Source organism: Bolinopsis microptera, chromosome 2 (genome assembly GCF_026151205.1).
Source record: "Bolinopsis microptera isolate Bmic1 chromosome 2, MBARI_Bmic_1.0, whole genome shotgun sequence".
Lineage (NCBI taxonomy): Eukaryota > Metazoa > Ctenophora > Tentaculata > Lobata > Bolinopsidae > Bolinopsis > Bolinopsis microptera.
The window spans coordinates 20,989,933-21,007,846 of record NC_087073.1 but is presented as its reverse complement, the minus strand read 5'-3'; the positions used below and the strand labels follow the sequence as shown (position 1 = coordinate 21,007,846).

The 17,914-nt window shown below is 44.9% G+C and overlaps 1 protein-coding gene across 1 annotated transcript in view; it reads left to right on the top strand.

The window, feature by feature from the left end:
* The window catches only part of LOC134810952 (dynein axonemal heavy chain 6-like), an 87,291-nt gene that overhangs the window by 41,970 nt on the left and 27,407 nt on the right, over nucleotides 1–17,914 (top strand). The window contains exons 40-54 of the mRNA XM_063817647.1: nucleotides 3,028–3,273; nucleotides 3,434–3,562; nucleotides 4,778–4,950; nucleotides 9,116–9,251; nucleotides 10,061–10,231; nucleotides 10,443–10,628; nucleotides 11,415–11,504; nucleotides 13,655–13,852; nucleotides 14,031–14,165; nucleotides 14,379–14,597; nucleotides 14,771–14,845; nucleotides 15,131–15,198; nucleotides 15,796–15,909; nucleotides 16,261–16,369; nucleotides 16,473–16,584. Coding sequence (XP_063673717.1) covers nucleotides 3,028–3,273; nucleotides 3,434–3,562; nucleotides 4,778–4,950; nucleotides 9,116–9,251; nucleotides 10,061–10,231; nucleotides 10,443–10,628; nucleotides 11,415–11,504; nucleotides 13,655–13,852; nucleotides 14,031–14,165; nucleotides 14,379–14,597; nucleotides 14,771–14,845; nucleotides 15,131–15,198; nucleotides 15,796–15,909; nucleotides 16,261–16,369; nucleotides 16,473–16,584 — 2,161 coding nt within the window. The remainder of the gene's footprint in view (nucleotides 1–3,027; nucleotides 3,274–3,433; nucleotides 3,563–4,777; nucleotides 4,951–9,115; nucleotides 9,252–10,060; nucleotides 10,232–10,442; nucleotides 10,629–11,414; nucleotides 11,505–13,654; nucleotides 13,853–14,030; nucleotides 14,166–14,378; nucleotides 14,598–14,770; nucleotides 14,846–15,130; nucleotides 15,199–15,795; nucleotides 15,910–16,260; nucleotides 16,370–16,472; nucleotides 16,585–17,914) is intronic.

Genomic DNA, 17,914 nt, shown 5'->3' with positions numbered 1-17,914 from the left:
TTCATAAATCAGACGTTGAGCATGATGCCGATTATTGCTTGACAAATGTCATTACAGCAATAATGTCATTAATTAAGCAGCAAGCAGCCCCTGAAGAAAACGATTAGTTGATAATATCTGGTGAGAAACAGGTCGTCATTTTAGGGCCTGTAATTAAGCTTTTAAGGGCCTGTAATTTTAGGGCCTGTAAAAACTTTACTGCACAATCAAGGAATGCAAAATGGATGGCACAAAGCTTTCTCCTCAAAAAATATTTTGAGTCTTTGAATCACTGAGGGGTGGAACCTTGGAATTTTCCTCCCTTCATAACTAAATTTCATGATCCATTTTTCAAAACTGAATCAGATATTGACAATTGGCGAAACTAGATGATAATATTTTGATAAAAACCAATTTGCTCATGATTTTATTTTATTGATTTGCTGATCTGGCTTTAAACTAGTCTACCCCGTTATAAAGGACTACAGCTGTGGCCTCTGTACCTCGCGCCCTAGGGGTGATCGTCTGATATAGCAGATTTTGAAATTTTAAAAGAATGCAAAATTGTGAAGAAAAAAATGAGTTTTGAGACGATTTTGCAAGAAATAACGAAAATGTAAGACCTATGAAGCATTCCTAAAACGATTGCATCTAATTTGCTCCTTCATAAAATAGAGTCTTGGAACACCCTGTATCAACAAAATCTAGCAAGCTAGGAATAAACATTTTGTTAAACTTGAATGAAAACTCGATGCTTATTTTAAAAACAGTTGTCTTATATTATGATGGGATGATGTGGGGTATGTATCGCCACAAATGAACCTTATATAATATAAATATATACGTGATCAGATGCCTCATAACCAAACATCATAAACATTAAAGCATCGTTTATGTAAATTACAATTTACAGATCACATATGAATTATGAATGCTTCACTAGGTCGAGTTTAGCAAAACTAATAGATCTGGATACTGGCGGGGACGTGATTAACCAATCAGCATCCAGCATTGACAAGTCAATTCCCAGATCCATTGTTACGCATCTAAATTATTTTGTTTCACCACCAATTCGCATCTATTATTGTAAATGAGATTAATGTGCTGCACTCGGGGCGACACATTGATTGGTTGTAAACCGGGACGGTGCCCGGGTGGTTTTAATGACAAATTTTAATTGTTACAAGTAATTTCAAAGTACAATCGAAATTGTTAGTTTCACAAAAACTCTCGTAAGTTGGACTACAAAAATGGTTGAAGGAAACTGTATTCTCTTTCTAGGAGCCATCTAATGAGTAAGACGTCAACCAGGAAGGAACATTAATCGGGAGTAAATCAATTTAGAGCTAATGAGATGGCTCCAAGAGATTTTGCGGCATCTAATAGAATCACAAAGGCATTAGTCGAATAAAAAATAAAGGACCAAAGCAGCTCAATTCCCTCTACTTCCAATCATTTAATACAATTAACAAAGGTAGCGGGTACCCAAAGGTGTATTATATATAAGAACTAGAAGAGTTAAAAGGTCTATAGAACTGGCAAGGGAAAAAGGAGCGTCAAATTGGTTGGCTGTCCTACCTATTAAAAGGCAGAGATTCGATCTCAACCGATCTGAATTCCAGGACGCAATAAATATGCGTTACCATCGGAAATTGAAAGGATTTCCAACATTCTGTCCTTGCTCCCAAAAATTCATGATAACACACGCACTAAATTGCAAGAGAGGGGGATTTGTTCACATGAGACACGATAATATCAGAGACTTCATTGCAGGACTTCTCGAAATCGTGCAACATGATGTTCAAACGGAGCCACCTCTCCAGCCAATAATAGAGGCTCAATCCGATGAATTCAGAAATACGGCCGATGCAGCGGAATTGGACATCAGGGCGAAAGGCTTTTGGAGAGCTGGCCAAGACGCTTATTTTGATGTCAGGATAACATATCCATTGTTATCAACTGCTATGAAGACTTCACTGTCTTCACTCTATGATCGTCATGAAAAAGAAAAAGAAACGATCGTACGATCATAGTGAAATGAAGACTTCTATTTAGATTGTAATGAAGCTAATTAAGGAAATACTTAATATTGTGTTGACTATTATATTTATTTATTGTATTAAATTGATGTATTATGTATATTTCGAGCTAATTAGTGACATAATAATGCATCAACAAACGCTCATGCGGAGTATCTTTGGTACCCGAAGAAATATCCGACTAAAGTACTATACAAGTTTGTAAGTTTGTATCCTACAAGTTTGGATCCATCTTTAAGCATGGTCCTCTAATTAAGTAGAAATTATATCTTGTTTGAGTCTGATCATATACCCACAAAGATATTGAATACAGGAGTATAATCGTGGAGCTGCAGTCCGAAGGGAAATTTAAATTAAAATGTTTAGAGTTGTGAATGGGATCGCTTATTGCTTTAAAAACTGTTGAGATTTCCATCGTTATGCGGCATAATCTATTAATTGACTAATAGACTAATATGACAATGAAAACTCAATTTGTTTGTAAGATGAAGCGTGGTGTTTTAATTTAATTCAACAACATAAATTCATAGATGGGTATAAAGTACGAGCCGTATATAGAAAGTTTAATACTACTCGCAGTCTATGAGCCTAGAAAGTTTAATACTACTCGCAGTCTATGAGCCTCAACATTAACTAACTTGAAATTATCGAAACAAGAACCGAATTGATCTTAATCGAACTCCCCTTATCAGAGGAAACATTCCACCTTTAATTAATACGTAACTGTTACAATCCTGACTCTTACGCCCAAAGTAAATATTTCAACCATTCAATTTCAAAATTAATTGATTTCATAGCAATATCATGTCCCAGACTCCTACCGATTATTTAAACAATGATCAGATTACGGCTCAATTTATAATTAACCGTAAGGATTGTTGTTTACTTTCTATTCTATGATCATCTAATGATCAATTAATTATCAAACTCACTGATTATATCGAGCCTAAACATTCTAAAATTGGTATCAGGGGAAACAAGGAATTTAAGAATGGAACAATATTTTCAGGTTCATCTATACGACATAGCAGGGATACCCAGCTGCCACTCAACACTGGCAGATAATATCCAGGAGTGGATCAAACCTGAGGAGGAAAAGGCTCCGGACGAATTTTTATTCGGAAACAAAAAAGAATTTATATCTGCCAAAATGCTGATGAACGGCCAAACTAAAGCAGAGAACATCCAGGCGTTTTTTGCGAGGAATCTCAACAAACTAGGACGAGATCTTATGGGACCTCCTGTCGGAAAAACGGTAAAACCAACTGAAAGTACAAAACATTTGGATTTAAAAATTAAATTTCGTAATCAACAAATATGACGCACGATAAGACTTACACCCTATCTAGCTGATTATACCTTTATACTGGGGTATCAGATAGTATCTAGATAGCGAAACCTTGTTTTATCCGCAGCTGGTGATGTTCGTGGAAGACCTAAACATGCCTCTACCAGAACAGTACGGTGCACAACCTCCCCTAGAGTTTCTAAGGCAGTTCATCGGAAATGACGGATTCTACGACATCAACCGCTACAGTTGGAAGGTGAAGCTTTTCAGTTAGAATTAAAACGTTCGTATTATTGAACCATGATGTGAAGTGGCCTGGTTAAACTTTAATCCCACACTAACTTGATCATTCCCTAAACTCACGGACCCAACTGATACGGAGTTGGTTTAATTGTATAATGGGCCCCTTGCTATGTCCCCTGGTAAGCTAGTTAGCTGGTAGATGAGGTTTCGCAGTTAACATGGTCTATATGGAATGGTCCTTGCTCTGAGCACTTTCCCTCTCAAAATTAAAATTTGAATGCCCTTATTTGGGCATCACGTGCTCTCCGGTATTGAACTCGGCTGGAATGATGAAAAGATAATTGCAACCTTAACTATGAGCACCTGACCCAACGAATGGAAAATCTCCCCAAACTAATAGGGCCTGTCATGATATTATGGATCGCTTAGGTTCCACCAGGATCTGGTAGTCATCCAATCTTGCAGAATGCTAGCTCTTTAAACACGGAGTGTTCACTGCTATAAGTCTGGTTAATGAGCTCTACATTTCGACGGGTTCGCGCTAAATAGCTATATAAGTATAATACTTATATACATTATATCATGGTAAATATAAAGAAGATATAAAACTGCAGTATGAGCAAGCTTATCTTTTATCCATGGCTCCACAATGAGGGCTTGTGCAGTGGGGCGTGGCTGCATTCTCCTTACTTTCAAGCGAATAATATCATAGACGCGAATAAACTCATGTGTAGAATTATAAAGAAGCTTGCCGCTTGGTTAGAAAATCTCTGACCTCACCAGGAATTTAACAAATCGGGTGGAATATTTAGATAACATATTTCCCATGTCTCCACAACTCGCGTACGTGAGGTCCGGGTCAAATACTTCACTGATAATGTCTAGTATGCAGTGCATACTGTAGCCTTCAACACTTGCAGTTGGGAAATGAGTGATTGTAGTGGACGATATGTGATACAGAATAAGAGTAGTAGAAGGTCCTTTTTACTTTAAAATATCTGAATTCTGAGCAAGTAGACCGACAATCTCATTTAAGAAATTCCTTGGCCTATCCGACATTTTTCCCATTCAACAAGGTTATTTAATAACTAGCCGATTCAGTTGTAGAAATACCTCCAAAATATCTGCTGTTAACTGCCACCTCTATCAATTTCTCAGATCATAAAAAACGAGTGTCAAATTATATCTTTGTTTTGGCTGTTTGCCAAGTCTGACTATATCCCCGCAGTCAGTAGACGACGTCACGATCGCAGCTACTTGTACGGTATCAGGTCGAGTACCAGTCAACATCCCGAGCAGACTTCTCCAATACTTCAGTGTTATCAACATGCCCACACCCACTCTCTCCACCACCCAACACATTCTACAGGCTAAACTTGGCAGATACTACATCATCAACAGGTCCAATACTGTTATTATTGAAAACACCTATCTAATATCTAGGCTAATAAGTAATCATGTTAGTCAACCAGTCACAGCCAGAACTCCTACCCCCCCCCCCCCCCCCCCCCGTATTCACCTTGTTAACACTAGCTATGGACAGGTATTCAGCCCCCGCCCCCCCCCCCCCCCCGTATTCACCTTGTTAACACTAGCTATGGACAGGTATTCAGCCCCCGCCCCCCCCCCCCCCCGTATTCACCTTGTTAACACTAGCTATGGACAGGTATTCAGCCCCCCCCCCCCCCCCCCGTATTCACCTTGTTAACACTAGCTATGGACAGGTATTCAGCCCCCGCCCCCCCCCCCCCCCCGTATTCACCTTGTTAACACTAGCTATGGACAGGTATTCAGCCCCCCCCCCCCCCCCCCCCGTATTCACCTTGTTAACACTAGCTATGGACAGGTATTCAGCCCCCGCCCCCCCCCCCCCCCCCGTATTCACCTTGTTAACACTAGCTATGGACAGGTATTCAGCCCCCCCCCCCCCCGTATTCACCTTGTTAACACTAGCTATGGACAGGTATTCAGCCACCGCCCCCCCCCCCCCCGTATTCACCTTGTTAACATTAGCTATGGACAGGTATTCAGCCCCCGCCCCCCCCCCCGTATTCACCTTGTTAACACTAGCTATGGACAGGTATTCAGCCCCCGCCCCCCCCCCCCCCCCGTATTCACCTTGTTAACACTAGCTATGGACAGGTATTCAGCCCCCGCCCCCCCCCCCCCCGTATTCACCTTGTTAACACTAGCTATGGACAGGTATTCAGCCCCCGCCCCCCCCCCCCCGTATTCACCTTGTTAACACTAGCTATGGACAGGTATTCAGCCCCCGCCCCCCCCCGTATTCACCTTGTTAACACTAGCTATGGACAGGTATTCAGCCCCCCCCCCCCGTATTCACCTTGTTAACACTAGCTATGGACAGGTATTCAGCCCCCGCCCCCCCCCCCCCCCCCGTATTCACCTTGTTAACACTAGCTATGGACAGGTATTCAGCCCCCGCCCCCCCCCGTATTCACCTTGTTAACACTAGCTATGGACAGGTATTCAGCCCCCGCCCCCCCCCCCCCCCCGTATTCACCTTGTTAACACTAGCTATGGACAGGTATTCAGCCCCCCCCCCCGTATTCACCTTGTTAACACTAGCTATGGACAGGTATTCAGCCCCCCCCCCCCCCCCCGTATTCACCTTGTTAACACTAGCTATGGACAGGTATTCAGCCCCCGCCCCCCCCCCCCCCCCCCCCCCCCCGTATTCACCTTGTTAACACTAGCTATGGACAGGTATTCAGCCCCCGCCCCCCCCCCCCGTATTCACCTTGTTAACACTAGCTATGGACAGGTATTCAGCCCCCGCCCCCCCCCCCCCGTATTCACCTTGTTAACACTAGCTATGGACAGGTATTCAGCCCCCGCCCCCCCCCCCCCCCCCCCCCCCGTATTCACCTTGTTAACACTAGCTATGGACAGGTATTCAGCCCCCGCCCCCCCCCCCCCCGTATTCACCTTGTTAACACTAGCTATGGACAGGTATTCAGCCCCCGCCCCCCCCCCCCCCCGTATTCACCTTGTTAACACTAGCTATGGACAGGTATTCAGCCCCCCCCCCCCCCCCCCCGTATTCACCTTGTTAACACTAGCTATGGACAGGTATTCAGCCCCCGCCCCCCCCCCCCGTATTCACCTTGTTAACACTAGCTATGGACAGGTATTCAGCCCCCGCCCCCCCCCGTATTCACCTTGTTAACACTAGCTATGGACAGGTATTCAGCCCCCGCCCCCCCCCCCCCCCCCGTATTCACCTTGTTAACACTAGCTATGGACAGGTATTCAGCCCCCCCCCCCCGTATTCACCTTGTTAACACTAGCTATGGACAGGTATTCAGCCCCCGCCCCCCCCCCCCCCCCCGTATTCACCTTGTTAACACTAGCTATGGACAGGTATTCAGCCCCCGCCCCCCCCCCCCCCCGTATTCACCTTGTTAACACTAGCTATGGACAGGTATTCAGCCCCCGCCCCCCCCCCCCCGTATTCACCTTGTTAACACTAGCTATGGACAGGTATTCAGCCCCCGCCCCCCCCCCCCGTATTCACCTTGTTAACACTAGCTATGGACAGGTATTCAGCCCCCCCCCCCCGTATTCACCTTGTTAACACTAGCTATGGACAGGTATTCAGCCCCCGCCCCCCCCCCCCCCCCCGTATTCACCTTGTTAACACTAGCTATGGACAGGTATTCAGCCCCCGCCCCCCCCCCCCCCGTATTCACCTTGTTAACACTAGCTATGGACAGGTATTCAGCCCCCGCCCCCCCCCCCCGTATTCACCTTGTTAACACTAGGTATGGACAGGTATTCAGCCCCCGCCCCCCCCCCCGTATTCACCTTGTTAACACTAGCTATGGACAGGTATTCAGCCCCCGCCCCCCCCCCCCCGTATTCACCTTGTTAACACTAGCTATGGACAGGTATTCAGCCCCCGCCCCCCCCCCCCCCCCCCCCGTATTCACCTTGTTAACACTAGCTATGGACAGGTATTCAGCCCCCCCCCCCGTATTCACCTTGTTAACACTAGCTATGGACAGGTATTCAGCCCCCGCCCCCCCCCCGTATTCACCTTGTTAACACTAGCTATGGACAGGTATTCAGCCCCCGCCCCCCCCCCCCCCCCCCCGTATTCACCTTGTTAACACTAGCTATGGACAGGTATTCAGCCCCCGCCCCCCCCCCCCCGTATTCACCTTGTTAACACTAGCTATGGACAGGTATTCAGCCCCCCCCCCCCCCCCCGTATTCACCTTGTTAACACTAGCTATGGACAGGTATTCAGCCCCCGCCCCCCCCCCCCCCCCCCGTATTCACCTTGTTAACACTAGCTATGGACAGGTATTCAGCCCCGCCCCCTCTCCCCCCCCCCCCCCCCCCCGTATTCACCTTGTTAACACTAGCTATGGACAGGTATTCAGCCCCCGCCCCCCCCCCCCCCCGTATTCACCTTGTTAACACTAGCTATGGACAGGTATTCAGCCCCCCCCCCCCCCCCCCCCGTATTCACCTTGTTAACACTAGCTATGGACAGGTATTCAGCCCCCGCCCCCCCCCCCCCCCCCGTATTCACCTTGTTAACACTAGCTATGGACAGGTATTCAGCCCCCGCCCCCCCCCCCCCCCCCCGTATTCACCTTGTTAACACTAGCTATGGACAGGTATTCAGCCCCCGCCCCCCCCCCCCCGTATTCACCTTGTTAACACTAGCTATGGACAGGTATTCAGCCCCCGCCCCCCCCCCCCCCCCCCGTATTCACCTTGTTGACACTAGCTATGGACAGGTATTCAGCCCCCGCCCCCTCCCCCCCCCCCGTATTCACCTTGTTAACACTAGCTATGGACAGGTATTCAGCCCCCGCCCCCCCCCCCCCCCCCGTATTCACCTTGTTAACACTAGCTATGGACAGGTATTCAGCCCCCGCCCCCCCCCCCGTATTCACCTTGTTAACACTAGCTATGGACAGGTAAATTCAGCCCCCGCCCCCCCCCCCGTATTCACCTTGTTGACACTAGCTATGGACAGGTATTCAGCCCCCGCCCCCTCCCCCCCCCCTGTATTCACCTTGTTAACACTAGCTATGGACAGGTATTCAGCCCCCGCCCCCCCCCCCCTCCCGTATTCACCTTGTTAACACTAGCTATGGACAGGTATTCAGCCCCCGCCCCCCCCCCCCCCCGTATTCACCTTGTTAACACTAGCTATGGACAGGTATTCAGCCCCCCCCCCCGTATTCACCTTGTTAACACTAGCTATAGACAGGTACTCAGCCCCCGCCCCCCCCCCCCCCCCCCCGTATTCACTTTGTTAACACTAGCTATGGACAGGTATTCAGCCCCCGCCCCCCCCCCCCCCCCCCCGTATTCACCTTGTTAACACTAGCTATGGACAGGTAAATTCAGCCCCCGCCCCCCCCCCCCCCGTATTCACCTTGTTAACACTAGCTATGGACAGGTATTCAGCCCCCGCCCCCCCCCCCCCCCCCGTATTCACCTTGTTAACACTAGCTATGGACAGGTATTCAGGCCCCCCCCCCCCCCCCGTATTCACCTTGTTAACAACTATTTGTCTCCTCAGTTTCCCGGAGGAGGTCCAGAGAACAGTTGGACCGCTGTGTACAGCCGGACTGTACCTTTATCAACAGGTCATGATGAGCTTCAAACCTAAACCCTCCAAACTACATTACATGTTCAACATGCACTCTCTCCGACAGGTACTTCACATGTAATAATGGTCGGTATTGCGCTCAAAATAGTTTTACAAGTTTTATGAAAATATATCTATATAATTACAACGTAGATAATATCAGATCAGCGGTACTAAAATCAAATCCGAAATCCAAAGAGAAATCCTCAACCAGTAAACCCGTAACCAGTAAATCCGTAACCAGTAAACCCGTTACCAGTAAATCCGTTACCAGTAAATCCGTTACCAGTAAATGTTATCAAACCAAAAAGTGTCAATACCGGTTAATAAGGAGGTTGCAAAAGGATCCAATAGAGGGACCCTTACAAAACAACAACCTGAACTTGCTCGTGTGAGTGATGTTTAAGGAACAGGGACAAAAGGATTTCGCGGCATGTACGAAATCGCGAAATTTCCCATTCTCCGCGACAAATTTCATGTATAGTTTAATGTATAGCCTGTTAAATTTCGCGGTACCGCGATTTTTGGCCAAAATAATCGCGAAATCCTTTTGTCCCTGTTAAGGAATAAGGGGTAAACTAGTGACGGCGTTCTTCTTCAGACAAAGTGCATTAGTTTGTTCATTACTTTGTGCATTAGTTTGTGCATTAGTTGGTGCTGCTAAGGCAGGGTTGCTAAGGCCGGGTTGCTAAGGCCAGGGTTCGGTGGTGGCTCGTCGTACTGTATGACTATGATTGTGACCCTGATCATTAGGATAATTCGCTAAAGGCAGACCTATGATATGTGGCGATCTAGCGAATGATTAAATAGCCTCGATTTAGTCTTGAAAACTTAGTCTTAAAATTGTAATCTTAATTAAATTGTCCCTATTCTCAGTTCTATCTGGGAATGATGAGCTGTGGAGCCGCGGATCTAACTTCCCAGGACGCTGTAGTTAGACTCTACGCTCACGAGACATCACGGGTATTCTGTGATAAACTCACTTCAGAAAAGGAGAGGGAAAAGTTTTGTGGTTTTCAGGTCGATTCCATGCAAAAATATTTCAAGGTTTGTGCTAGTTCTATTTTTCAATGGTATGCAAACGTTGATTTTAAAGCTAAGTTGTCGTTTAAAAATGACATTTTAAACCCCGAAAGGATGTCAACTTATTGGTACGAAAATTTAAAACATAAATAAATTATAATTTTCACAAAACCGATGATCGCTCACCAGCTTCGTTTACGCTTGTAATAGCAGCCCAGACATACTATTTCCCCAGGAGTTAGCGACGAAGATGGTATTTACCAAACGGCACCTCAATGACGCTCGGATAATGTTTACAGATTTCCACATCCAGTTGTCATCAGAGGAAACAGTTAAAAGATACCGGATAGTCCCGGACAACAAACAGCTCATACAGACGCTCACTGATATGCAGAACAGATTCAATGTCAGCGAATCTCAGGTTTAATAAAGAAGCTGCTCTGACGGGTTCAGCTTTTATAGGAATGATCCGTCCTTTTAGGGTAATATTGTGGTTCTTGGCACGATATATAGCAAGTCGATTAAACTCGCAACTGGTTCAGCTGTAGTATTATATATAGTCGCAGCTTAGGTCACTAAATGGTTTAATCGAGTTGAACCTGTTCTTTACCGGCTCTACCCGGTCAGGAACCGGTTCCCAACCTGTCTACCTTACAAGACATATTTATGTGGATCATAATTAGCGGGGATCGAAATTATGGGGGAACGAAAATATGGGGATTTTTTTCAGAAATACAGTAATTCAGTACGAAATTTCAGAAATTCAGTACGAAAATATGGGGATTTTTTCCCATTTTTTCCAAAAATCCCCAAATTTCGTACCATATAAATATGTCTCGTAAGGTACCTTGCTTTAACCTGTCATTTAAAGTAGATCCTCCATTTACCGGAAATATAGTAACGTCTAGTAATCCAAGCTGAAAACACTTAAAACCAGTACGTGGGGGCAGTAAATCGGGCTCAGTTGTAAATCTGAGAATTAATTAAACGTTGTAGCGCGATGCACCACTGTGCTGCCCATGAAATTATGCTTTTCGCTACCACGAACTGGAGATAATTAAAAGATTAAAATTGTCAATCAAAGTACGGATCATTCATGTTTCTTAATGAATTTAATGTAAATTGATTATTAATTTCTTCATAATCTATTTATAATATTCTAACTTAATACTAACTAATTCTAGTTCCTTAATTAATACTACCCCAGGATTACCACCTTGTGTTTTTCAACGACGCAGTACAGCATTTAGTGAGGCTTTGCCGAGCACTCAGAAACAAAGGTCTCCACGTTATTCAGGTAATGATCTTATATCTCGTTATTCAGGTACACCACACCACACCACACCACACCACACCACACCACACCACACCACACCACACCACACCACACCACTCAGCTACTCTTATAAGCTTATTAACTTGACCAAACTGAGCCTAAACATCGCGTCAATTTTAGTACCCGAGATTATATTTAAGATTGTAAGACACACACAACAGAGTACATAACATTAACAATAAATAAAAATAGTGTTATGTAGGGGGGGGGGGGGTGTCACGTCCGTCTATGTCCGCTTGTCTCATAGAATCCAAAAAGGACAGGACATAGGCGGACATAGGCGGACATAGGCGGACATAGACGGACATAGGCGGACATAGGCGGACATAGACGGACATAGGCGGACATAGGTTGACATAGGCGGACATTAATGGACACCTAAATTGCTAAATAAAATGTTCAATTTTTGCTGTTATAGGGGGATCATTTTTTTGTCCGTTCGGTACCCTATATTTTCAAAACGGACAAAAAATAGAGCGGACAAAAACAGACAAAAAAGGACAAAAACGGACAAAAATGGAAATTACATTTAGATGCTTCCTCCTCCTACTCTTCCTCCTCCTCCCCCTGGGTCTGCCTGATCTTCCTCAGTCCTCTTCCTCCTCCCCTCCTCAGTCCTCCTCCTACTCCTCCTCCTCGTCCTCAGGCCTCCTCATCAGTCCTCAACAGTCCTCCTCCTCCCCAGTCCTCCTCCTCCTCCTGAGTCCTCCTTCTGAGTCCTCCTCCTGGCTCCTCCTGGCTCCTCTTCATCCTCCTCCTCTTCCTCCTCAGTCCTCAGTCCTCCTCAGTCCTCCTCCTCATCCTTCTCCTCAGTCCTCCATCCTCCTCCTCAGTCCTCCCCCAGTCCCCCTCCTCCTCCTCCTATTCAGTCCTCCTCCTCATCCTCCTCCTACTCAGTCCTCCTCAGTCCTCCTCCTCCTCCTCCTCTTCCCTCTCAGTCATCCTCCTCAGCCATCCTCCTCAGTCCTCCTCAGTCGTCCTCCTCCTGGGTCCTCCTCAGCCATCCTCCTCAGTACTCCTCAGTCCTCCTCCTTCTCAGTCATCGTCAGTCCTCCTCCTCAGTCCTCCTTCTCCTCCTGGGTCCTCCTCCTCCTCCTCCTCCTGGGTCTTCCTGATCCTCCCCAGTCCTCTTCCTCCTCCCCTCCTCAGTCCTCCTCCTACTCTTCCTCCTCGTCCTCAGTCCTCCTCATCAGTCCTCAACAGTTCTCCTCCTCCCCAGTCCTCCTCCTCCTCCTGGGGCCTTTTCCTGGGTCCTCCTCCTGGGTCCTCCTCCTCCTGGGTCCTCCTCCTCCTGGGTCCTCCTCCTCCTGGGTCCTCCTTCTCCTCAGTCCTTCTCCTCCTCCTCCTCAGTCCTCTTCCTCCTCTGCCTCCTCCTCCTCCCTCTCAGTCATCCTCCTCAGCCATCCTCCTCAGCCATCCTTCTCAGCCATCCTCCTCAGTACTCTTCAGTACTCTTCAGTACTCTTCAGTCCTCAAAATGTTTGTCCGCTAATGTCCACCAATGTCCGCTAATGTCCACCAATGTCCATCCAAGTCCGCCAATGTCCGTCCGGGTCCGCCAATGTCCGTCCGAGTCCGCCAATGTCCGTCCGAGTCCGCCAATGTCCGTCCGAGTCCGCCAATGTCCGTCCGTGTCCGCCAATGTCCCAAAAAACACGTCCGTTGTCTCATAGAATCCAAAAAGGACAGGACATAGGCGGACATAGACGGACATGACACCCCCCCCCCCCCCCCCCCCCCCCCCCCTATGTACCTTAACGCGCACTGAATTTGATCTTTAAATTTCGCGTAATGTAAATGGTAAAGGAATTTCACGATCTTACGTTAAAAACGGAAATATTCGCGATTTTTCGCTGAAAGGAGGAGTACTACTGAGTATTGAAGCAATGGCTCCTTGAAGCCTAATTGGCCTGAATTTAAAAGATTTGGCTGAAGGCTAATAAATATATGGATTACTCAAACTCAGCAATCAAAATGAGCCTAATTCTTTCTTCAGATGATTTAAAAGAGCGAGTTTTTTTAAACTGGACGATTTGATAAATTATAATTAAAAAAGGTTAAATTTTATATAATCCTAATCATCATAGTATTTACCTACCACATTATCCCAGCTAGGAGTAGGTGGAACAGGTCGTTCCTCCTCCGCAAGACTAGCTACCTTTATAGCTGGCTCAGCTTATCATGAACTCAACATCAGAAGAAACTACACTCTGTTTGATTTGAGAGACGATCTCAAGGCTATTCTACTGAAGTGTGGCTCTCAGAAGAAAATGTGCACCCTCTTTATTAGCGAGCTACATATTTTACAGGTATAGTAGCGTATAGTTCAAACACTTTAACTGGTTGTCAAAACAAGACTGTTCTTCATAGAAAAAGAGTATTCGTTCAATTTGTCTGTATTTCACGTTGGCAAGGAAAACGAAAGGTTAAATGTGAAATGTTTAGATTTAACTTTATGTAGGACGAGTTTATGTGCGATATAGAGAGTTAATGGGGGGAGGGCAGATACAGCACTGGTTTGACAACGAAGAGAAGGAGTACATCGTGAGCGCTATGAAGAACCGACAAGACACGGTGCACGAGAATGCAAACAATACTCACATCTGGTCCAGCTTTATCACGGTCAGCACATTATTTTGAATTCTCAGTTACAGAATTAATCAAAAATGTGGGTGTAAGATGGTCAAATATTTCAAATATCTACTCATCAATCATTTTCATGATTTCTAACATATGGTCATGGTGGGGATTAAATAACCGACGGAATGTTTAGGATGCGGAACAACACGTGTACAATATAGAACGCACGTGATCTAAACTAAAACCCATTTTCAGAACATCTACCAGTGCTTGCACATAGTGATCAGTATTTCCCCCACCGGTACCAACTTCAAGAGGTACTGCAGAATGCACCCCGCAATCCTCTCCAACTGTTTCATTGATTTCTACAGCGAGTGGCCGGAGGCAGCGCTTCTGGCTGTAGCCAACACTTTCTTCAAACACAACCAACTCGACAAGATCATCGCCAACACCAAATCTGTTGCTACTAGCTCGGTAGGTGTAGAGTAGAGCACCCCACTCCTTATATGGGCATCACGTGTAAAGTTGGTGTAGAGAAGGGTCTTACTTTCAATATTATTATTTCACAGTTCAGGGTCTTTAAATTCGGAATTTGTGCCATAACTTTCTAATTAAAGACTTGGAATTGGTTTATAGTAAATTTACAGAAAGGTGAAGTATTAAACCCAGCCCTAGCCCGAGCGTACGGTCATTTGACTGAAGAGGAAAGGGACCAGTTTAAGGTCTGTTGTGTTCCCATTCCAGTGGTTTCCTGTTCTTCACCTGGTCACATATTCTTGTCACTCAGTGTCGTCAAGTTGACGTCACTATTGTCTGTCCACGTGTTAAGCTTACTTTCCTGTTTTATATGTGATGTTTTCTGTTTTGTGGTTTTCTTTAAGCATCACACTCTCGGAGCAGCACAGTTTCCAGCCCAGGTATGAAGGCTGGAGTTATTAAAGAATTAATTACGCAATATAAAAATATATTCTTAAACTCAATGACACTATTGTTGATTCTCTTGTCAGGCTATAAAAGAGAAGCTAGCCCCTGTTTGTGTACAGATACACATGTTCGTGCAGAAAATCATCGACGAGTAAGAATCATTAATATTATGTTTTACGTCTATAATCGATTTATTTAATCATTGGGGAATTTAAAATCAGAATAGTTCTTTAATGGATTTAATTAATATCACTTTGATCAGGATAAATTTTCTTTTTTTTTAAATTTTTTTTAAATGTTTTTTATTTTAAAATTTTTTAAGGATATTTATTTGATAAATATCACTTAAACCCAGGTACAAACTGAAAGCTAACCGTCACTTTAACCCAGGTACAAACTGAAAGCTAACCGTCACTTTAACCCAGGTACAAACTGAAAGCTAACCGTCACTTTAACCCAGGTACAAACTGAAAGCTAACCGTCACTTTAACCCAGGTACAAACTGAAAGCTAACCGTCACTTTAACCCAGGTACAAACTGAAAGCTAACCGTCACTTTAACCCAGGTACAAACTGAAAGCTAACCGTCACTTTAACCCAGGTACAAACTGAAAGCTAACCGTCACTTTAACCCAGGTACAAACTGAAACCTAACCGTCACTTTAACCCAGGTACAAACTGAAAGCTAACCGTCACTTTAACAGTTTAACCCAGGTACAAACTGAAAGCTAACCGTCACTTTAACCCAGGTACAAACTGAAAGCTAACCGTCACTTCCACATCACGCCATCTTCTTACCTTGAACTTCTCCAGCACTTTGTAACCATGCTCAAGAGACAAAACAAAACCCTCACTGTGTCAAGGTAAATTAATCATTACGTGGGGTAACCAGGTAACCAGGTAACCAGGTAACCAGGTAACCAGGTCAAGAGACAAAACAAAACCCTCACTGTGTCAAGGTAAATTTATCATATTTACTATGTTTCTTTTTTTTACTACAGCATCGTCAATGGATTTGCAACTATAAAAATCAAGTCTAAAACAAGTCCGTTATAAAGTTACATAACGGACTCAGCTAATAGTAATAAAGATATTATTATTTTCAATTTGAGTAATCATTTTTTAAAGATTATAATTTCAAAACAAGACCATCTGAATCTTAAATGTTAAACGAAGGTTGAACTAAAATTAAAATAATCAAAAGACTCATTCAGACAGCGGTTAGTGAACGGAATAAAAGCGCTGAACATGTCCAGCAGTATGATTGAGAGAATGTCTGAAGAGCTCATCGCTTTGGAACCACAACTTGAACACAAAGCTAAGGTACTAATACATGACGTAGTGTGTACTGAAAGGAACTTCTTCGCTTGCAGACTGTTTATTTATTAATCACAGGGTATCCAAGCTGACATGTTCCCTTCCCCAGTTGACACAGCAGCTGATGATTAAGTTGGAGCAGGAGAAAGTGTCTGTTGACCAAACTAAGCAGAATGTGAGTCGTGAGGAGGCGGCTGTTAACAGAGAGAACGTCAGGATCGGTTAGTATAGTTTTAGTTAGTTAGTGTTACCTTTGTTTAGTATAGTTATAGTATAGCTTTGTTACCTTTGTTTTTAGTTTCTGGAAATTTATGCTGGGACAGAATCGATAAAACTGTTGCAATCGGAGTAGAAAGGATATCTGGAGTCATCTTCCGATAGATTAGCCTTACTAAGTCACGTGACAGTCAATCAGCTCAGTTATCCCTGTTTTAGAAACTCAGTAAACTCAGATCTCCCTGTCTCACATGACAGTCTCTGTTCTGGACAGCTCAGTCCCCGCTACACCTACAGTCTCTGTTCTGGACAGCTCAGTAACAGCTACACCTACAGACCTATTAGCAAGAACCACATTGCTGCTCCCCTTCTTACACTGCAACCTTCTAACTAACTGCTGGAATGTGAGAGCTATGTAGTCCCGGATTAGGGCTGTTCTTTTGAGGAACACCAAACCATTGAGGGTAGAATTGAGCAGCACACACACATTGCTACATTGTATACTGTTACATATATAAACACGTACTCCAGGTAATGTCCCTTCTCGATAAACATTGCCCAGTTTATGAAGCGTATGTCTTTATTGAGACTGATAGAAACTGCTAAAAGCATCTCGTTCAGCTCCATAACGAACAAAGGAGCGTTAGTAAGGATGTAGACGAGAGTAAGGATGAGAACTGTTGTAGTGGCTGTTCTATGTTGGAGGGTATGAGAAGCAGGTTTATCTGGAGGGGGGTTGTTGTTGTTAAGTTGGCGTCTCTGGGTAGCTCTACTGGACTTCCTGATACAATATATTGAGATACCGCATGATACCATGATAGGTAGGAACGGTATAACGTAACCGAACAGGTTGTTCAGAAACATGAAAATATTCGTGCCAACATTCCTAGGACCCATCGCTGTTTGGACCCATGTGAAAATCAGAGTGGGTCGGGTGGTTCTAGGACTGAAAACACTGTAAACCTGGTAGAAGAAACGAACACTTTGGATACCGCATAAAATGGTCGTGTAGACGAATATTATGGAAGCTAGGGCCTTTATATTGAGTCGTCTTGAGAAAGGGAAGAGTAGGGCCCTTGTTCTGAGTACACTTTGAAGTCCTATCAGAAAAACTGAAGTTCTTCCAGAAACTTCCCAGATAAAGAGCCAGATTTCCCGGGCTAGCCTGGTTTTAAAGAGAAGAGGTTGAGAACCAGACCAGCAAGATATAACAGCTGGAATCATGAGAAAACAAATGAGAAGATCAGTTCCGTTCATGAGGCAGTAGAGAAGCACTGTGGTGGTCTTGTTTGGTTGTTTCGTGTGGAATGTCAGTAGCAGTAGGTTCACTACTCC